Source organism: Bos grunniens, chromosome 1, assembly GCF_055505025.1.
Source record: "Bos grunniens cultivar Pamir isolate PY7600 chromosome 1, Bosgru_T2T1.0, whole genome shotgun sequence".
In the NCBI taxonomy this organism is placed as follows: Eukaryota; Metazoa; Chordata; class Mammalia; order Artiodactyla; family Bovidae; genus Bos; species Bos grunniens.
In genome coordinates this window covers 69,146,230-69,163,847 of record NC_141165.1, presented here as the reverse complement: position 1 = coordinate 69,163,847, position 17,618 = coordinate 69,146,230, and the positions used below count along the sequence as shown (strand labels likewise).

The 17,618-nt window shown below is 39.6% G+C and overlaps 1 protein-coding gene across 4 annotated transcripts in view; it reads right to left on the bottom strand.

The window, feature by feature from the left end:
* Positions 1–17,618, bottom strand: part of KCNMB2 (potassium calcium-activated channel subfamily M regulatory beta subunit 2) — a 302,287-nt gene that overhangs the window by 27,678 nt on the left and 256,991 nt on the right. For all 4 annotated transcript variants that reach the window (XM_086394968.1, XM_086394947.1, XM_086394957.1 and 1 more), the window contains exon 2: positions 8,724–8,846. In XM_086394968.1, the coding sequence (XP_086251094.1) occupies positions 8,724–8,779 (56 nt within the window). In that variant the 5' untranslated portion in view covers positions 8,780–8,846. The remainder of the gene's footprint in view (positions 1–8,723; positions 8,847–17,618) is intronic.

Below are 17,618 nucleotides of genomic sequence, written 5' to 3'. Positions count from 1 at the left end.
TGCTTAATAGAGTCATAAAAATTAACATAAGGGGTTTTGTCTATGAACCTAATGTTATTATTGTCAGCTTATTAATTCACAGGAAATCTTAGTACTTTATGGATAAGAGAATAATGATGAGAGTAAAATTATGGAAACAAAAGTAGAAGTTCTTTGTTTTTACTCCTGCCTTTAAATTACCAGATCAATTTCCCAATGATACTTTAATATCTAATCCTCATTTCTTTTTACCTGATCCATTAACATATTACATTTGATACAATTCTTTAGTGAAAAATATAGAAGGAATAGAAGATTATGTGAATCATTCGCATAAGATAGGATATCCTTGTAACCTAAAGAGCCTTTGAGAAGAGACTTTGTGTTGGCCACATTACTTGGCTCTAGTGCAACAGTCGGAGAAGGCAATGGCACCCCACTCCAGTACTCTTGCCTGGAAAATCCCGTGGATGGAGGAGCCTGGTGGGCTGCAGTCCATGGGGTCGCTGAGTCGGAAATGACTGAGCGACTTCACTTTCACTTTTCACTTTCATGCATTGGAGAAGGAAATGGCAACCCACTCCAGTGTTTTTGCCTGGAGAATCCCAGGGGCGGGGGAGCCTGGTGGGCTGCCGTCTCTGGGGTCGCACAGAGTCGAACACGACTGAAGCGACTTAGTAGCAGCAGCAGCAGCAGTGCAACAGTGATAGAAATAATTTTAAAAATAGCTAGAATGACTCTACATATGGAAATAAAAATATTAAAAAAAATTTTAATATTAAATTTTAAAATTAAAATTAAAAATATTATGAAAATATAGTTCCAAAGAACTTATGGGTCATAGAATAAAACATGATAGAAATTAGGATTCGTTTAGAATTGAATGAGAAGAAAACCTATATAGATCAACTATGTGGGCTACAGCTAAAGCAAAACAGATAGAACTACATAATCTAGAACTACATAGATGTTTATATTAGATAAGAAGAGAGCTTGCAAATTAATGTGCTAGGCATCCAATGTAAGGAGTTATTAAAAGATTAATAGAATATATTAAAAGAAAGTTTAAGGAAGACAACACGAGTAAAAATAAATGGAATAAAAGATGCATTATATTAAAGAATCAATGAAATCAAAGGTTAATTTTTGAAAAGACTAATGAAATGGACAAACCTCTGATGAGAATAAAAAACTAGAAAAGACTCAAATATCAGGCATTTAAAAACCAAAGATATAGATACAGAATGAATTAGAAAGATGATAGAGGATATTAAAGACAACTTTATAGCAGGATATTTTAAAACTTTGATATATAATTTACTCAAATATATAGGAAATTTTTACTCAAATATATAAGGAAATTCCTACAAACTTATGGCTTATTGATACTGCTTTGAAATAACTGGAAAATCTGAATAGTTCTAAATCATTAAAAAATTGAATCAATACAAAATATCCTCAAAATGGAAATACCAGGCTCTGATGATTTATAGGTAAGTTCTACTTATATTGTACGAATCGTTTGGAGAATCATATTCAGAGAAAGACTTGGTGACATAAAGACAGAAATTTACCACAAATTAAGTAATAGCTTTCATAAAATTTCAATAAGAAATCATAAGAGTTTTTTGGGAAGTAGGATAGGAATGATTGGACAAGCTAATTCTAAAAATGTATATGGGAGTGCAAACATCTAAGGGTAGCAAATACAATCCTGATTACAAAAGAACAAGGCGGGTGACTTTTGTTCCAGAAATCAAGATGCATTATCATGCTAAAGTTGGTAAGCTCCGGTGTGGTGTTTGTCTGAGGTAGACAGAACGACTGGAGGGACAGAATAGAGATGCAGGAACATATCCATGCATGTGTGGAAACCTAATACAGGATACATGTGTACTTTTAGATCGTGTGGAAAGGAAAAACTATTCAATGAAAGGTGCTGAGCAATTGGTTTTCCATACAGAAAAAAAGAGGTGCCTAGTTCACACCACAAACAAAAATCAACTTCAGGTGATTAAAGATTTAGTTGTGAGAGGCAAACCTACGGCTGTATGTAAATTACCTGTACCGGAGCCTACCCTTTTGAACTTGGGATAGGAAGGGATTTCAGAATGCTCAGAAAATTGCTGACTGAGATCATACTAAAATTAAGAACTTTTGTCTATGAAAAGATATCATAAAGTGAAAATACAAGTAAACTGGAAGAAGCTATTTGTACACAATAAACAGACAAAATGTTAACAGAGACTTAACAAAAGTTTTTAATAGTTTATGTATGTACATGTGTGCTCAGTCACTTCAGTTGTATCTGACTGTTTGCGAACCTGTGGACTGTAGCCCACCAGGCTCCTCTGTCCATGGGATTTTCTAGGCAAGAACACTGGAGTGGGTTGCCAGGCCCTCCTCCAGGGGATCCTCCTGACCCAGGGATCGAACCCGCATTTCCTGTGGCTCCTGCATTGCAGGCAGATTCTTTTACCACTGAGCCAAGGAAGCCCCTTTTTATAATTTATAAGCATTTAAAATTATTGCTGCAGGAGCATTGGTCTCAGTATTTGGTCTACTATACTGTCAGGAAAGGAAGTCTTATTGCTATTTCTCTCCTCCATCTCTTTTGCTTCTCCTGGAACACTTATTATTCACATGTAACTCTGATCCTTTTTTTTATGATTTCCATCTCTTTATACTTTCTCTCTGGATTTTGAGATATTTCTTTCAGTTTATCTTACAGTTCTCTCATTTTGTTTTCAGCCATTCTCTATGGTTAACATTCTATCTTCTATTAAGTCTTTAAATTAAAGAAAATAGAGGCTTTTATAAAGAATTCCTACACCAATAAGAAAAAGACAAAAATTCAGTAGAAAAATGGGCCACGTTATTGAACAGGCATTTCACAGGAAAGAACTAGGGAAGTACACATGGCCTTATTAATCTGAAAAATGAGAATTAAAAGCACAATATCCTCTGGATAAATAAAAATTAAAACCCCCAATAAACTGCGGAAAATTCCTAAAGAGATGGGAATCCCAGACTACCTGACCTGCCTCCTGACAAATCTGTAATGCAGGTCAGGAAACAGCAGTTAGAACTGGATGTGGAACAACAGACTGGTTCCAAATAAGGAAAGGAGTATATCAAGGCTGTATATTGTCACCCTGCTTATTTAACTTATATGCGGAGTACATCATGAGAAATGCTGGGCTGGATGAAGCACAAGCTGGAATCAAGATTGCCAGGAGAAATATCAGTAACCTCACATATGCAGACGACACCATGCTTATGGCAGAAAGTGAAGCAGAACTAAAGAGCCTCTTGATGAAAGTGAAAGAGGAGAGTGAAAAAATTGGCTTGAAATTCAACATTCAGAAAACTAAGATCATGGCATCTGGTCCCATCACTTTATCACAAATAGATGGGGAAACAATGGAAACAGTGACAGAGTTTGTTTTTTTGGGGGTGGGGCTCCAAAATCACTGCAGATGTATGAATGACTGCAACCATGAAATTAAAGGGTGCTTGCTCCTTGGAAGAAAGGTTATGACCAACCTAGACAGCATATTAAAAAGCAGAGACATTACTTTGCCAACAGAGGTCTGTCTAGTCAAAGCTATGGTTTTTCCAGTAGTCGTGTATGGATGTGAGAGTTGGACTATAAAGAAAGCTGAGCACTGAAGAATTGATGCTTTTGAACTGTGTTGTTGGAGAAGACTCTTGAGAGTCCCTTGGACAGCAAGGAGATCCAACCAGTCCATCCTAAAGGAAATCAGTCCTGAATATTCACTGGAAGGAGTGATGCTGAAGCTGAAACTCCAATACTTTGGCTACCTGATGTGAAGAACTGACTGATTTGAAAAGACCCTGATGCTGGGAAAGATTGAAGGTGGGAGGAGAAGGTGACAACAGAGGATGAGATGGTTGGATGGCATCACTGATTCAATGGACGTGAGTTTGAGTAAACTCCGGGAGTTGGTGATGGACAGGGAAGCCTGGCATGTTGCTGTCCATGGGGTTGCAAAGAGTTGGACATGACTGAGCGAGTGAACTGAACTGAAAACCCCCAAACTCGAGAGCAATGGAATCACATCTACAACTGCTTTGGAAAACGATGGCATTGTGCAGTGAAGTAGAAGCTGTGCATACTTTTGAACCAACTATTTTCGTTAGGTGTACAGCCTAAGAAATATTTGTATATATGTACATAGGCAGATGCACAAGAAGTATTACAGCAGCATTGTCAGTACAAAACTGGAAATAACACTAATATCTATGGGCAGTAGACTGGATGAATAAATGGTGGTATCTTCATATAATGGCATACTACACAGCAGACAGAATGAGCTACAGCTACTCACATCAGCACCAATAACTTGATAAATCATGGGATCATGTTTGGTGAAAAAAGCCTGCTGCAGAACAATTCATATGGTATGTTTCCATTTGTATAAAGTCTTCAAACATTCAGAAGTAAACAATGTATTGTTTAAGCATTCAGATGTGATTAACTCATGAAGAAGAGCAAGGGAATAATAAACAGGAGGGTGGTTATCTCTGGGTGGGGGCTGGAGCAGGGAGGGGGACGCAGTTTAGGAAGAATCCTCAGGGGCTTCAAAAATTCCAGTTGTTTTATTTTTTAATCTTAGTGAAGGGTACTCAGATGTTTATTTTGTCATCATTCTCTGTATGTTTTGTGTGTGTGCTAAGTTGGCTTAATTGTGTCTGACTCTTTGCAACTCTATGGATCGTACCCTGCCAGGCTCCTCTGTTCATGGGACTCTCCAGGCAAGAATACTGGAGTGGATTGCCATACCCTCCTCCAGGGGATCTTCAGGGATTGAACCTGAGTCTCTTATGTCTCCTGCATTAGCCGACAGGTTCTTTACCACTAGCGATACCTGGAAAGCTCTCTCTGTATGTTACCATGTGATAAATGTTACTTTATATTAATTCAACATTTAATAGAAGCAATCCAAAGAATATTTTATGAACTCAGTGGTAATATCCTTAGTCAATAACCTCTCTCTAATAGTTATTACTGCTGTAACTTTATTTTGCTGTAGCTCTATTTATTTAAAGCAAAACTTTATTTTGCTTCCTGCAATTTAGAGAATAACATTGGCTCACCTAACAAAGAAATTTGATCAAAGAAGGAAAAGTATTCCTTCACATTGCTGGGCATGTGAAATGGAGCACAAGGATAGAAACCAGTATTTTGCATATAGCAGATGATCACAAAAACAGGAGTGGCTTTGAATTAAAATAATTCAAAAAATTTACATTTTTGAAAAACATGTAAAGTTGACTTCAGATTCCTTTGAACCATAAAAATTAGGCTTCAAATTTTTCAGTGGACTTTTCCTTCCATTTAGTTGCTCTGCCTGCCTATAAGCTTGTTTCCTGATGTTCTATCTCTTGAGGAATCCTAGGGAAGCCGATATCCTGACAGGTTTGGCTCTGGTCTCAGAACAGGCAGTGTGGAGTGCCTGGCCCCTGGGATTGTCAGCGGGAACATAGCTAGAGAAGCTGGATGTATAGAGGCCAGGTTTGCAGGATAAGAAACTGAGGGTGAAATTATTACAAGCAGTTATGGGCAGTAGTTCCAGATAACCTAGTTAATTTATTTCCAAGTAATTAACTTGAGGACCTTGATTATCTAGATTTATGATCAGCCATCATTGGCTTCCTTATCACCATGACTACTGCCACCAAGATAATTAAGCAGAACAATAGCTGCCATTTAAAGTCATGCTGTTTGAGTCTTGTCCTACAAGAGTCTGTGAATTAGGCAGTGAAGATGGAGATGTGGTCAAGAAAGAGGTATAGACAAATGAACCAACACCAAACTAAGGATACTGGCATAGTACCAGATTCTATTGCTGTATTCTTTGGCTGTTGTTCCATTTGTCTTTGACTCTGTAGGCCAAAGTCATTCAGATTGATTTCATAAACCTTGACATCCTCATCCCATAAATAAAGCTTGCTGAAAATGATTTACTTATAGTCAATATTTTAATTATTTTAAATCCCATGATTATTGAAATCATGCTCTGGAAATAAAACCATGAAAGTAGTGATTTAAGAATTTTATAGAATCTTATTTGTGCAGAATATGAAGCTAATTATTTGCTCCTTTTAATTCCACAAATATAGCCAATATATCATGTTAGTATATTTATTATCTCCTTTGATACACAATTTTCAACTCTATTCTGACAGTGTTTTCCCCTATGGGCTTGGCTGTTCACTGCTGCTCTGGCTGTCTCATGTTTGATAAGGGCCTAGCTACGCCATAGGGTTGGAGAAGGCAATGGCACCCCACTCCAGTACTCTTGCCTGGAAAATCCCATGGATGAAGAAACCTGGTAGGCTTTAGTCCATGGGGTCGCTAAGAGTCGGACACGACTGAGCGACTTCACTTTCACTTTTCACTTTCATGCATTGGAGAAGGAAATGGCAACCTACTCCAGTGTTCTTGCCTGGAGAATCCCAGGGACGGGGGAGCCTGGTGGGCTGCTGTCTATGGGGTTGCACAGAGTCGGACACGACTGAAGTGACTTAGCAGCAAGCCATAGGGTAAAGGGGACAGAGTGCAACCTTGGGTTTAAATCTTGATTCAATCACTGGCTAGTTGTTGGACTTTTGGAAGTTTACTTAAACTCTCTTATCTTCAGCTTCCTCAACTGTAAAATGGGCATAATAATCTTTATCTTATAAATTAGAAGAGACAGTTTATGAAAACATGTAGTGCAGAGTAATTGCTTCTTAAATATTAATCCTTTTGCTTGTAAAATTTATATAGACAGCAAAATATATTTAATTAAGTTACTCAATGAGAATAAATGAAAGGTGAAACAAATGCACCATGCTTCCACCTGCTCTGATAAAACCTTCAAAATCTGAGGACTGGCTGTGACAGTCACAGCATTCCTATAGGGCACCGAAAACTCTGCCTTCCACACCATCACTGGTAGTGACATTTTTTTTTTTTTTAAGAAATGAGGAAATTTTATACAAAATATGAAATTTAAAAATAATACATCAAATTTCAGTCTTATTGTAAAAGTCTTGCTGAAAGATGATTCAGCTAAGCTACCTGAAAGCAAATGAAAAATAACTTGATTAAGCATTGAGAAAAAGCATGTGAAAACCTAGTGATGAACAAAGACAGTAAATTTTCAGTTGATCTGCTTCTCTCATGATGAGTACCAAGACTTTGATCAAACACTAGTTGCCTTCTGAGCTGTAATTTTACTTAAACATCATGTCATTATTTTTTCCATAATTAAGATAATATAACATTAAAAAGCATTTGGAAAATGGAGGAGTAGAAAACATACTTTTACTTCCATGCTTTTTCCCACGTATATATTTTTTTGTGGCTGCAATTATAGTTTGTATGCAATTTTCAACTTGAATTGTCAGTTAATATTATGCTTAAACAATTTGAGCTGCTACGTGACATATTACATTCTATGATTTATTTAACAGATTTTCTATTGTGAATATTAAAGTTGCTTCCAAACTTTTGCTATAATACAAAATTATTGTGAGGAGCAATTTTGCTTTTAGAATTTTAAAAGGATTTTATCTGTAGGGAAATATATATTTTTAAAAGGAAAAATAGAAGTACTAGTTATTAGAATTTATACTCAAGTAAACTCCTGCAGGTCCTTTTTCTTGTGCCCAATGCCATTTATCAATTTTTATCAGATTCTGCAGGCAAATGAGTCTTGCTTAAGTTGCAGTATATTCGTATAGTCAATTGTGTTTAAAATTTAGCTTCACTAAACCCAAGAAACAGCACCAGGTCAATAAGAAAAAGACACAGAAGAAAAAAGAGAAATCAAATATTCAAAATGGCCAGAGAAGTTTGTGAATGCATTTATTTCCAAGGCAGAAGACTGGGTTGGACTGAATAATTGTCATTTTGTCTTTCACTAGCACTGCCTTTGCCCTTTAATCTTTTTGCTTACCCCTCCTCCCCATTTCTCCCCAATGCCAGGCTACTTTTCCAAGGAGTTTGAAGGCTCCCTGGATGTATCCATCCTTTTTTCATTCTCTCTTAGTTTTTGCTTTCCTTCCCTGCCATATGTCCAGTGCCTTCATCATTTCAGCTCAATATTTATTGAGCATCTACTATGTGCCAGGTATGATGGTAGGAGGTGAAAATTCAAGGGAGACTAAAACACAGATTTTGTGCTGGTCAAGAGGATATTGGGAGGTTTGATTGAATGGGTATCCAAAGACAGAGATAGAAGTAACCAAGAGACCAGTGTGTGTATAAGTGCAGGGGTAAAGGGCATTTTGGGCTTCCTTCATCTGCCTGCAATGTAGGAAATCCGGGTTCAATTCCTGGGTCAGGAAGATCCCCTGGAGAAGGAAATGGCAGCCCACTCCAGTATTCTTGCCTGGAAAATCTCATGGACAGAGGAGCTTGACGGGCTACAGTCCATGAGGTCGCAAGAGTCAGACATGACTTAGCGACTAAACCACCACAAACCACCACCACCAAAGGACATTTCTGACAGGCAACAGCTTTTGCAAAGCTATGTAGTAGGAGTGAGCATGGAAAGTACAAGGAGGAGAAGGCCAAAGTGTCTGAAACCTTGTTCCTTCAACCCAGAGCCCATTCTACCTTAACACTCACAAAATAGAAAGCTCAGTTGCCTAATGCTTTCTCTTTGGTGGGCTTTCTGTGTATTCTGGTTAAATGATTCCAAAAAGCCCCCTGAGTCCCAGTGATTTACCTTTTCTCATCATGTCTGTAAGATGAAGAAGTCCGGCCACTGGTCCATATAAACATCTTAGAGGATGTTGGTCCAGGGGCTTCTTTCCTTATGGTGGAAGTCCTGGAGGAGTGGTGAAAAGACCTAGAAGAGATACACACTGAAGTTAAAGCCATTACTTAAAGTTTGGGGTACTTTGTATCAATGCCTGTTCAGTCATTTCAGTCGTGTCTGACTTTTTGCAACACCCTGGACTGTAGCCTACCAGGTTCCTCTGTCCATGGCATTCTTCAGGCACGAATACTGGAGTGGGTTGCCGTGCCTTCCTCCAAGGGATCTTCCCAACTCAGGGATTGAACCCATGTCTCTTGTGTCTTCTGCATTGACAGGCAGATTCTAGTGTCACCTAGGTAACCCCTCTGTATCAATAGCACCAATAAATCTCGGTGGATTGACCATCTTAATTAAGACCAGGTTTCTCTTGCTGTAGGGCAGCAGTTTTCAACTCTGGCTGCACATTTAAGTCAAATGGGAATCTTAAAAAATACTGAAGGCTGGATCTCTCCTTCAAAAATGTGCATTCAGTGTTTTTTTTTTTAAACTTCCTAGTTGTTTCTAATGCATTGCTAGGATGAAGAGACACTCCTTTAGGGAAACATGTTTTCCAATTGATGTTATTATCATATTCCCTCCAAGATATCTCCTCCAAAAATATAATTTGGTAGAGTTTTACTTATTTATTAGCCACTCTGTGCAGCATGTGGGATCTTAGTTCCCCAACCAGGGATTGAACCTGTGTCTCCTGCAGTGGAAGTGCCAAGTCCTAACCACTGGACCAGCAGGGAACTCTCTATATTTGGTCCAGTTTAGCATTCTATATTTTTCCAAAGTTTTGGTTCAGGGTTGGTTCTATTCCTCTGTTCCTCTTCAAGCTGTTTTCCTTGATGCTGACAGATGTGACATGTTAGTGATGACAGATCATCTTTTAAATGTGTTCTGCTGTTGCCAAAGCTGAAAGTTCATCCCTTGCAGTTGAGCCTCTGAGAAAATCATGGCATCAGTGGCAGCAGATATTCACTGCTCCTAAGGGCCAGGTTTATAGGATCCGGAGTCAAGATGTTAGAAGACTGTTGTGTTCTTTTGGTTATGACATGGTTTGGGGATTAGTTCTTTCATCTTGAATTTAGAAATATGAAATATCATAACACTCTTAGTCACATATATAAAAGTTAAAATGATATTTAATAAATATAGAAAAGGAGGAAAGGTGATTCCTTCATGAATGCATGGCCAATCATGGATTTCCTTTAGGTTGAGCATAATATTATTGGTAAGCATGAGACTGGAAATGATATTAAGTACTATATATTATATCTGGGCTTCCCCAGTGGCTCAGCGGGTAAAGAATGCATCTGCAATGCAGGAGACACAGGAGGCTTGGGTTCCACCCCTGGGTTGGGAAGATCCCTTGGAGGAGGGCATAGCAATCCATCCAATATTCTTGCCTGGAGGAATCTTATGGATAGAGGAGCCTGGAAGGCTACAGTTCATAGGGTTGCAAAGAGTCAGACATGACTGAAGTGACTGAGCATGCACACGCTATATTAGCTACTACATGCCAGGCAATTTGCATAGATTATCTATGTATGTGTCATGAAATGTGTATACCAATATCTATGTGATGTTTATATTTTGAAAACCATTCAAGGTAGATAATGCTATTATTTCCAGGCTACAAATGATGCTTTTAGGGGACTGAGCTATTTGCTCACATTTAGAAAAGGTGGAGCCATGTCTGCTTGTCTCCAATCCTTGTGCTTTCTGGAGAAAGATACGTTATAGTCTAGCCCAGAGATTCTCAATGTACACAGGATTTATCTGGAGATCTTGTGACCATACAGATTCTGATTCAAGTGAGTCTAGGGAGGGAGCCCAAGATTTTGCATTTTTAGTAGGCTCTTGATGATGCTGATATTGCTGGAGGAAACATGAAGCACCTAGGACTCAGAGCATATACTCAGAATCAGTGGTTGTTATTGGCCTAGTATTTTTTTAATTTTTATTAATTAGCTGTGTGGCCTTGAGAAAGGCACTTATCTTTGCAGGGGCTTACTTGTTTTTAATCTGTAACATGAAAAGTTTGAAACTGATAACCTCTGAGATCCTTCTCAGCTTCAAAATTTTGTGACTCAGTACATTGAAGGATGAATTAAAGTGTATTTAAATCATTGTGTACTGACTTCCTGGAAGTAATTCTGGGAATAGATCTCGTTCTGTAACCCTTGGGTCAGCATCAGAGATAGAAGGAACAGAGGCCATGGGAAGTGCTTGGGGTTTGACAAGCAGTATAGATGCAAGATATAATACTTCTACCCTTGGTTTCTCAGGATGAATGATAGGAATGAAAAGATACACCTGAATGGATACCCTGGACAGTTTCAAAAAGATTTAGAAGTTGAATCTGCTTAGCTCTGGGATCTGGGACATTTAAAGTTATTTAAATTTCCTTTTGAACATCTTTAAAACACAAAAGGTAGAATAGGAATTAAATTTGTTATTAGAACTAGACAGTCTTTGAAAGTGAAAGTGTTAGTTGCTCTGTCATGTCTGACTCTCTGCCCCATGGACTGTAGCCCATCAGGCTCCTCTGTCCATGGCATTTTCCAGGCAAGAGTACTGGAGTGGGTTGCCATTTCCTTCTCCAGGGGATCTTCCCAACCCAGAGACTGAACCTGCGTCTCCGCATTGCGGGCAGATTTTTTAACCTTTGAGCCATTAGGAAAGCCCAGACAGTCTTTAGGAAATAAGAATGATTTGTGTGTGTGTGTGTGTGTGTGTGTGTGTGTGTGTGTGTGTGTGTATGTGTGTTAGTCGCTCAGTTGCGTCTGACTCTTTGCAACCTCATGGGCTATAGCCTACCAGGTTCCTCTGTCCATAGAGTTCTCCAGGAAAGAATACTGCAATGAGTTGCCATTCGCTTCTCTAGGAGATATTCCTGACCTAGGGATTGAACCTGGGTCTACTTGCATTGCAGGCAGATTCTTATCACCTGAGCCACCATGTAAGCTAAATGACCTACTTTATAAGAATGAAGATTGGCTTAAACCTTCAGGAAGGTATTTCAACACTGACTCTGGTGGAATCTTCTGATCGTTGTAGTCACTCCTCAAGGGTTGGGTTGAAGCAGGCAAAAAAAGGGGCACACTTTGAATTCAGGTAAAGCGATAAATTGCTGAGCTCCCACAATCCTGTTACTAGTTATAAGCCAGGCTTTAATAGACACACCATCCATATTATAAATGATTTGAAATTATTCCAAGTGAAGGGGCTGTGGTGATTTTAATATACTTAACAATGCTTTTCAGACTATGTGTCATTTCAGCATTGCACCCTTGCGCTGCTGTTTGAAGATGATACAGAAGGGAAGAGATGAAAGGTATACTTATTCTAATTAACTGTCTAACGATGGTTGGAAAGGACTTAATGACTCCTCAGCTTATCCTAAGAAGTGGATTTGGAGTTTCTCCACCCCAGTTTTCTTTTACAAACTGTTATTTAAAACCTGCTAAATTTGTTGTTAATTAAAATTAAATGAGTAGCTTTAAGGACAACAGTATAAAGGTCCTGTGGAGGTTCAAAAAAGTTCCAGGCTTCAAAGAAACACCCAGAATATGTTGACAGGAGTTGGTTTGGTGGGTCCCTCAGCTCAAATGCAGCTCTCCTGAACGTCTCAAGTAATTAACTCTGTTCACTTTATAAGACAAGGAACACCTCATTTGAATTGTGATTAGAAAACTGATATGGAGACGAATAAACCACTTTATAAAATTTTGTAATTTGGAATCTTAGTATGGAAAAGAGGCCTGTAATGGTGGACACTTGGGGCCGAGGGCAGGGGGAGGAAACCTGGAACAAATTCTGTCATCCAAAGACCAGGAACTGGGGTGAACCTGGCTGAGCCTCGACTATATGATTGCGGGTGAGTATGGTCTGAAAACCAGATGCCCTAAAAGACATAATCTCAGCTTTGAATGAAAGCAGGAATCAGGGAGAATGTAAGAATTTCTTTGCCTCAGGAATTTATAGATAGCCTCTTTCCGTTTCTCAGGCATACACCTCGGTGGGTTTCTACCTCTCTGACTCAGCTCACATTTCCCCTCTGCCTCCCTTTCCTGCCGGGAGGAAGGAGAGGAAATGAGTTCCTCTGTTTCCAAGGCCATCTCAGGTGTCATCTCTTCTGTGAAGCTTTTTCTCACCCCCACAAACAGCTTCCTCAGCCCAGCTCCCAGTTCTTGGTACCCACCTCTGGTAGAGCAATGCTGTGCGCCTTCCAGGCAGGGCTGTGTCTTATGCCTTCTTTTGGCACAATGCAGGACCCACAGTGATGCACTGGTCATGTTCACTGCCTGCCTTGACATCTAAGTATCTGCTGTTGGAAAGTACGACCAAAACAGCACATGAAATACTGACCGGCTTAAACTGGTTTTGCTTCCTTAAAGCAGGTTGTTGATTAATCAAACCTGCAGTTATTTTATAGAGTTGGCATTGTTCATGTGCAGGATGGAAACTGTGGTCTTCAAGATGACCCTGAGCCAAGAATCTTCAGTATCTGGAACTCAAAGAATAAAAATGTTGCCACCAGAGCCCTTTATGAAGCAAGAAGTCCTTCAGTAAGGAAAACTTGGCTTCCAGCAGTACTAAGAGTTTATATAGACTGATTGGAAAATAGCCAATCAGCTTCCAAGTTTGCAATTCTCCTAACCCTTTAAAATCCACCTTGATCCCTGGATCTCGGAGACAGATTGGAGAGGCTTGCCTCCTGTCTTCTTGCTGGTCAACCTCACAACAAAGCACTTTCTTTTCTCAAAAGCTGGTGCCATTGTATGGGCCCTTGCTTGGTAACAAGACCACAGGTTCTGACGTTTGCCTCCTGTGTTGTAGCTCCCTACTGCTGGACGAGCTGCTGCCTCATTCCAGGTCATTTCCTAAGCTCAGGATGGGGTTCCTTTTCCCCATTCCCTACCTCCTCGCTTTCCTTCTCCTGATTGTACCACTCCTTCTGCTTCTCTCTCTCTCCTCTTATTTTTTAAAAATATATTTATTTTTGGTTTGGCTAGGTCTTCGTTGCTGTGCGTGGGCTTTCTCTGGTTGCAGTGAGCAGGGGCTACACTAGTTGCAGTGTGTGGGTTTCTCATGGCGATGGCTTTTTTTGTTGCAGAGCACAGACTCTGAGTGCTCAGGCGTTAGTAGTTGCAGCTCCTGGGCTCTAGAGCTCAGGCTTAGGTTTGTGGCACACGGGTTTAGTTGTTCTGAGGCATGGGGAATCTTCCTGGACCAGGGATGGAACCCATGTTTTCCGCATTGGCAGGTGGATTCTTTACCATGAGCCACCAGGGAAGCCCCTCCCTCTGTCTCTTTTGTTGACTTGGACAGAATGTTTCTATTACTTGCTGAACTATCACTCAGAAAGGTTTTCTTTAGAAATGGCAGCATATTCTAATGAAAATGTGAGCAGGAGAGTCAGATGTTTGTTTGCCTCTTGGCGTCACCACCCACCGACCGTGCGACTTTGAACAAGTCAGTGTAACATTTCTGTGTCTTGGTTTCCCTAGTTGTAAAAATAGGAATGATAATACTTATCTTTCTGGGTTGCTTCAAGATTAGTAAGTTAACAGATGCAAAAGTACCTTGAGTAAATCAAGGCACATGCTAAACATTAGTTTACTTCTTTCCCCCCTTGTTCATGAGTAGTGAATTAGATTTATCTTTTCGTAAAAAAATCTAATTAAGGAGCCTTGTACTTGTACATTGAGACTATTGATTTTCTTTTTCTTACTGGTCAGAGGCAGAGAGAAAACAATTTTCTGAGGTATTGAGATAATGAAATCTGAAGTATTATACTTCCTCATTCACCTTGATACCCATCTTGACCCAGAGGAGCATAAATGCAGTGACTCTGAACACTGCCTGAACAATATAATCATTGGGAAGAATTAAAAAAATCCTGTTGCCTAGATCTCAAACCAGACCAGTGAGAATCTCTAGGGGTGGGTCCCTGGCATCAGAATTTTTCCTTTCTTTTTTTTTTTAATTTTATTTTATTTTTAAACTTTACAATATTGTATTGGTTTTGCCAAACATTGTAATGAATCCGCCACAGGTATACTTGTGTTCCCCATCCTGAACCCTCCTCCCTCTTCCCTCCCCATACCATCCCTCTGGGTCGTCCCAGTGCACCAGCCCCAAGCATCCAGTATCGTGCATTGAACCTGGACTGGCGACTTGTTCCATATATGATATTATATGTATTTCAATGCCATTCTCCCAAATCATCCCACCCTCTCCCTCTCCCACAGAGTCCAAAAGACTGTTCTATACATCAGTGTCTCTTTTGCTGTCTCGTATACAGGGTTATTGTTACCATCTTTCTAAATTCCATATATATGCGTTAGTATACTGTATTGGTGTTTTTCTTTCTGGCTTACTTCACTCTGTATGATAGGCTCCAGTTTCATCCACCTCATTAGAACTGATAAGCTTTCTGGGTGATTCTGATGTGCAGCCAAGGTGGGAAACTCTGCTAAAAATTCTCAGGTTCTGGTTTCACCTAAGTTCTTTATGGAGACTCCCCTTGCTTCTAGAAGCTTCAGCTGGAGAGTAACAGTTCAATGAGTGATACTGTGCCGTGGCTTCTCATTTCCTGTCAGCACCGAAGCCTCGAGGTGACAGCTGCAAGGACAAGTGGCATGCAAGGCAGGGAAAGAGCCAGGTGGATGCAGTTTTTTAGTGTCAGTGGCCTTGAGCTATGCATATGGGGTGCTCTTGATGCATTCTGCTTTATTAAATAGCAAGCAGGAGCCAGTGGAACTATTTAACACCTAATTACATGTCTAATCTTGTGTAAAATTGTAACACTAATGACATCACAGCAGCAACTTAAAAGGTCACTTGAAGCACAGAAATTTAGGAATGCTTCTAACATGGGACTTTATCTCTTGCAGAAGGCAAATTATATGTTCTCCCCAGGAATTGAGTTGTTTTGGCTCCAGGGCCTTTGGAGGGAGAAGCCAAATGTAGGGTGATAATTTTAGACCTAGTGATTTAATTTAGAAAACATTGATATTTCTTATTAAGAGCAGTTTTAAATATCTTTGGAATGTTTTCTTCAAAAGTGAACAACTATACCTTGTTTTAATTAAGTCATTTGAGTATCTGTTAGACAGCATTTATAAGTGTGTTCCATGTACAGGCACCAAGCCACCCATTTCTGCTTCTAAGGATAGTTCATGGAGGAGTCAGAATAATACATCGACATTTGCACTATACCCAAGATGCTCTTTCTAAGGGTGCTACAACTTCCCAGTGGGTTTGTCCAATAGCTTCTTGTCTTTCCACACCTTAAATAAGGTTGCTGAATTTGTTATTTCTCTGTTTGCCAAATTTGATATTTTTGGTTGTTTCCTTCTAAAAATGTCATAAAAATGTGTTACCACCTTGACTTAAAGAGCAATGCTGTCTTGGTTCTCTTTCTTACTCCCGAGTTGCTTATTCCATTTCTTTGTTGGGTTCCTATTTCTCTGTTCACACCTTAAATGTTACCATCTGAAGGACTAGCAAGTGCTACTGAATAGCGTCTTGACAATGTCTCACAACAGGAATCTAAAGACCTTTCTCCCCTATTTGATGCCTGGAGGACTAAGTGAATAGTTCTACTTGCTCTTCATCTGTAGAGGTAAAGAAGTTTATCACTGAACATTGTAGCCTCTTTGAAAAGGATCAGATAGGAATGATTCTCTGAATTGTTAGTGCAGGCTGTTTCTTAATAGCTGGGTTGACCACGTGTGGACTCCTCTGCCTGGAGATGGGTGTGGGAGTCACATGACTTTTGTCATGTATGTGGACCAACTTTTGTTCATGTAATTGTGATGTGCTTGATTTCTGTTTCAGGAGGACACAGCTCAAGTTAAATAACGTACCTTTTCTTTAACCTGCTAGTAACTTGGCTCATTGAGCTCAGCCATCTGGAGGCTCTGGGCTTCTACCATTCCATTCTATCACTAATTTCAGACAAAACACTAAGTGCAGACAAAACACTCTGTCCTTGCACTCCCCAGCCTTTAGGGTGCCACCAGTGAAAGGATGACTGTGGAGCTGCACTCTATTCTTTCAGTTAAATCAGCATTCATTTCTTCATTCAACAAATATTTATTGAAGATTAACCCTGTGGCAGGCACTGAGCCTGGGTGTTGGAGATAGTGATGAGCACAACTGCATGGCCCTTCTCTATGGCGCTTAGGGTGTTTCTAGATGAGGAGACAGACTAGTCAGACAAGTGTGGGTATGGGGTTTAGTATAAGATTGTTATGCATGTCATGTGATGAAATAAGTTTTGCATCACATTTACAGTCATAACAGCTATCAGAAATGATGATCTCAGAGCTTAACTGAAAGAAATTTGAAATTAGTTTCAGGTTGAACTCCCTCCCTAATTACTACAGCTCCACAATGTACTAATTATATAATCTAAATACATTGTTAAACTTCCCTGAGCCTCATTTTTTTTTTCTCATCAAGGAAATCGAAGTAGTAACGAATATCATACTATTCATGGGGTTCTCAAGGCAAGAATTCTGAAGTGGTTTGCCATTCCCTTCTCCAGTGGACCATATTCTGTCCCAAAGAAAGGCAATGCCAAAGAATGCTCAAACTACTGCACAATTGCACTCATCTCACATGCTAGTAAAGTAATGCTCAAAATTCTCCAAGCCAGGCTTCAGCAATACATGAACTGTGAAGTTCCAGATGTTCAAGCTGGTTTTAGAAAAGGCAAAGGAATCAGAGATCAAATTGCCAACATCTGCTGGATCATGGAAAAAGGAAGAGAGTTCCAGAAAAACATCTATTTCTGCTTTTTTG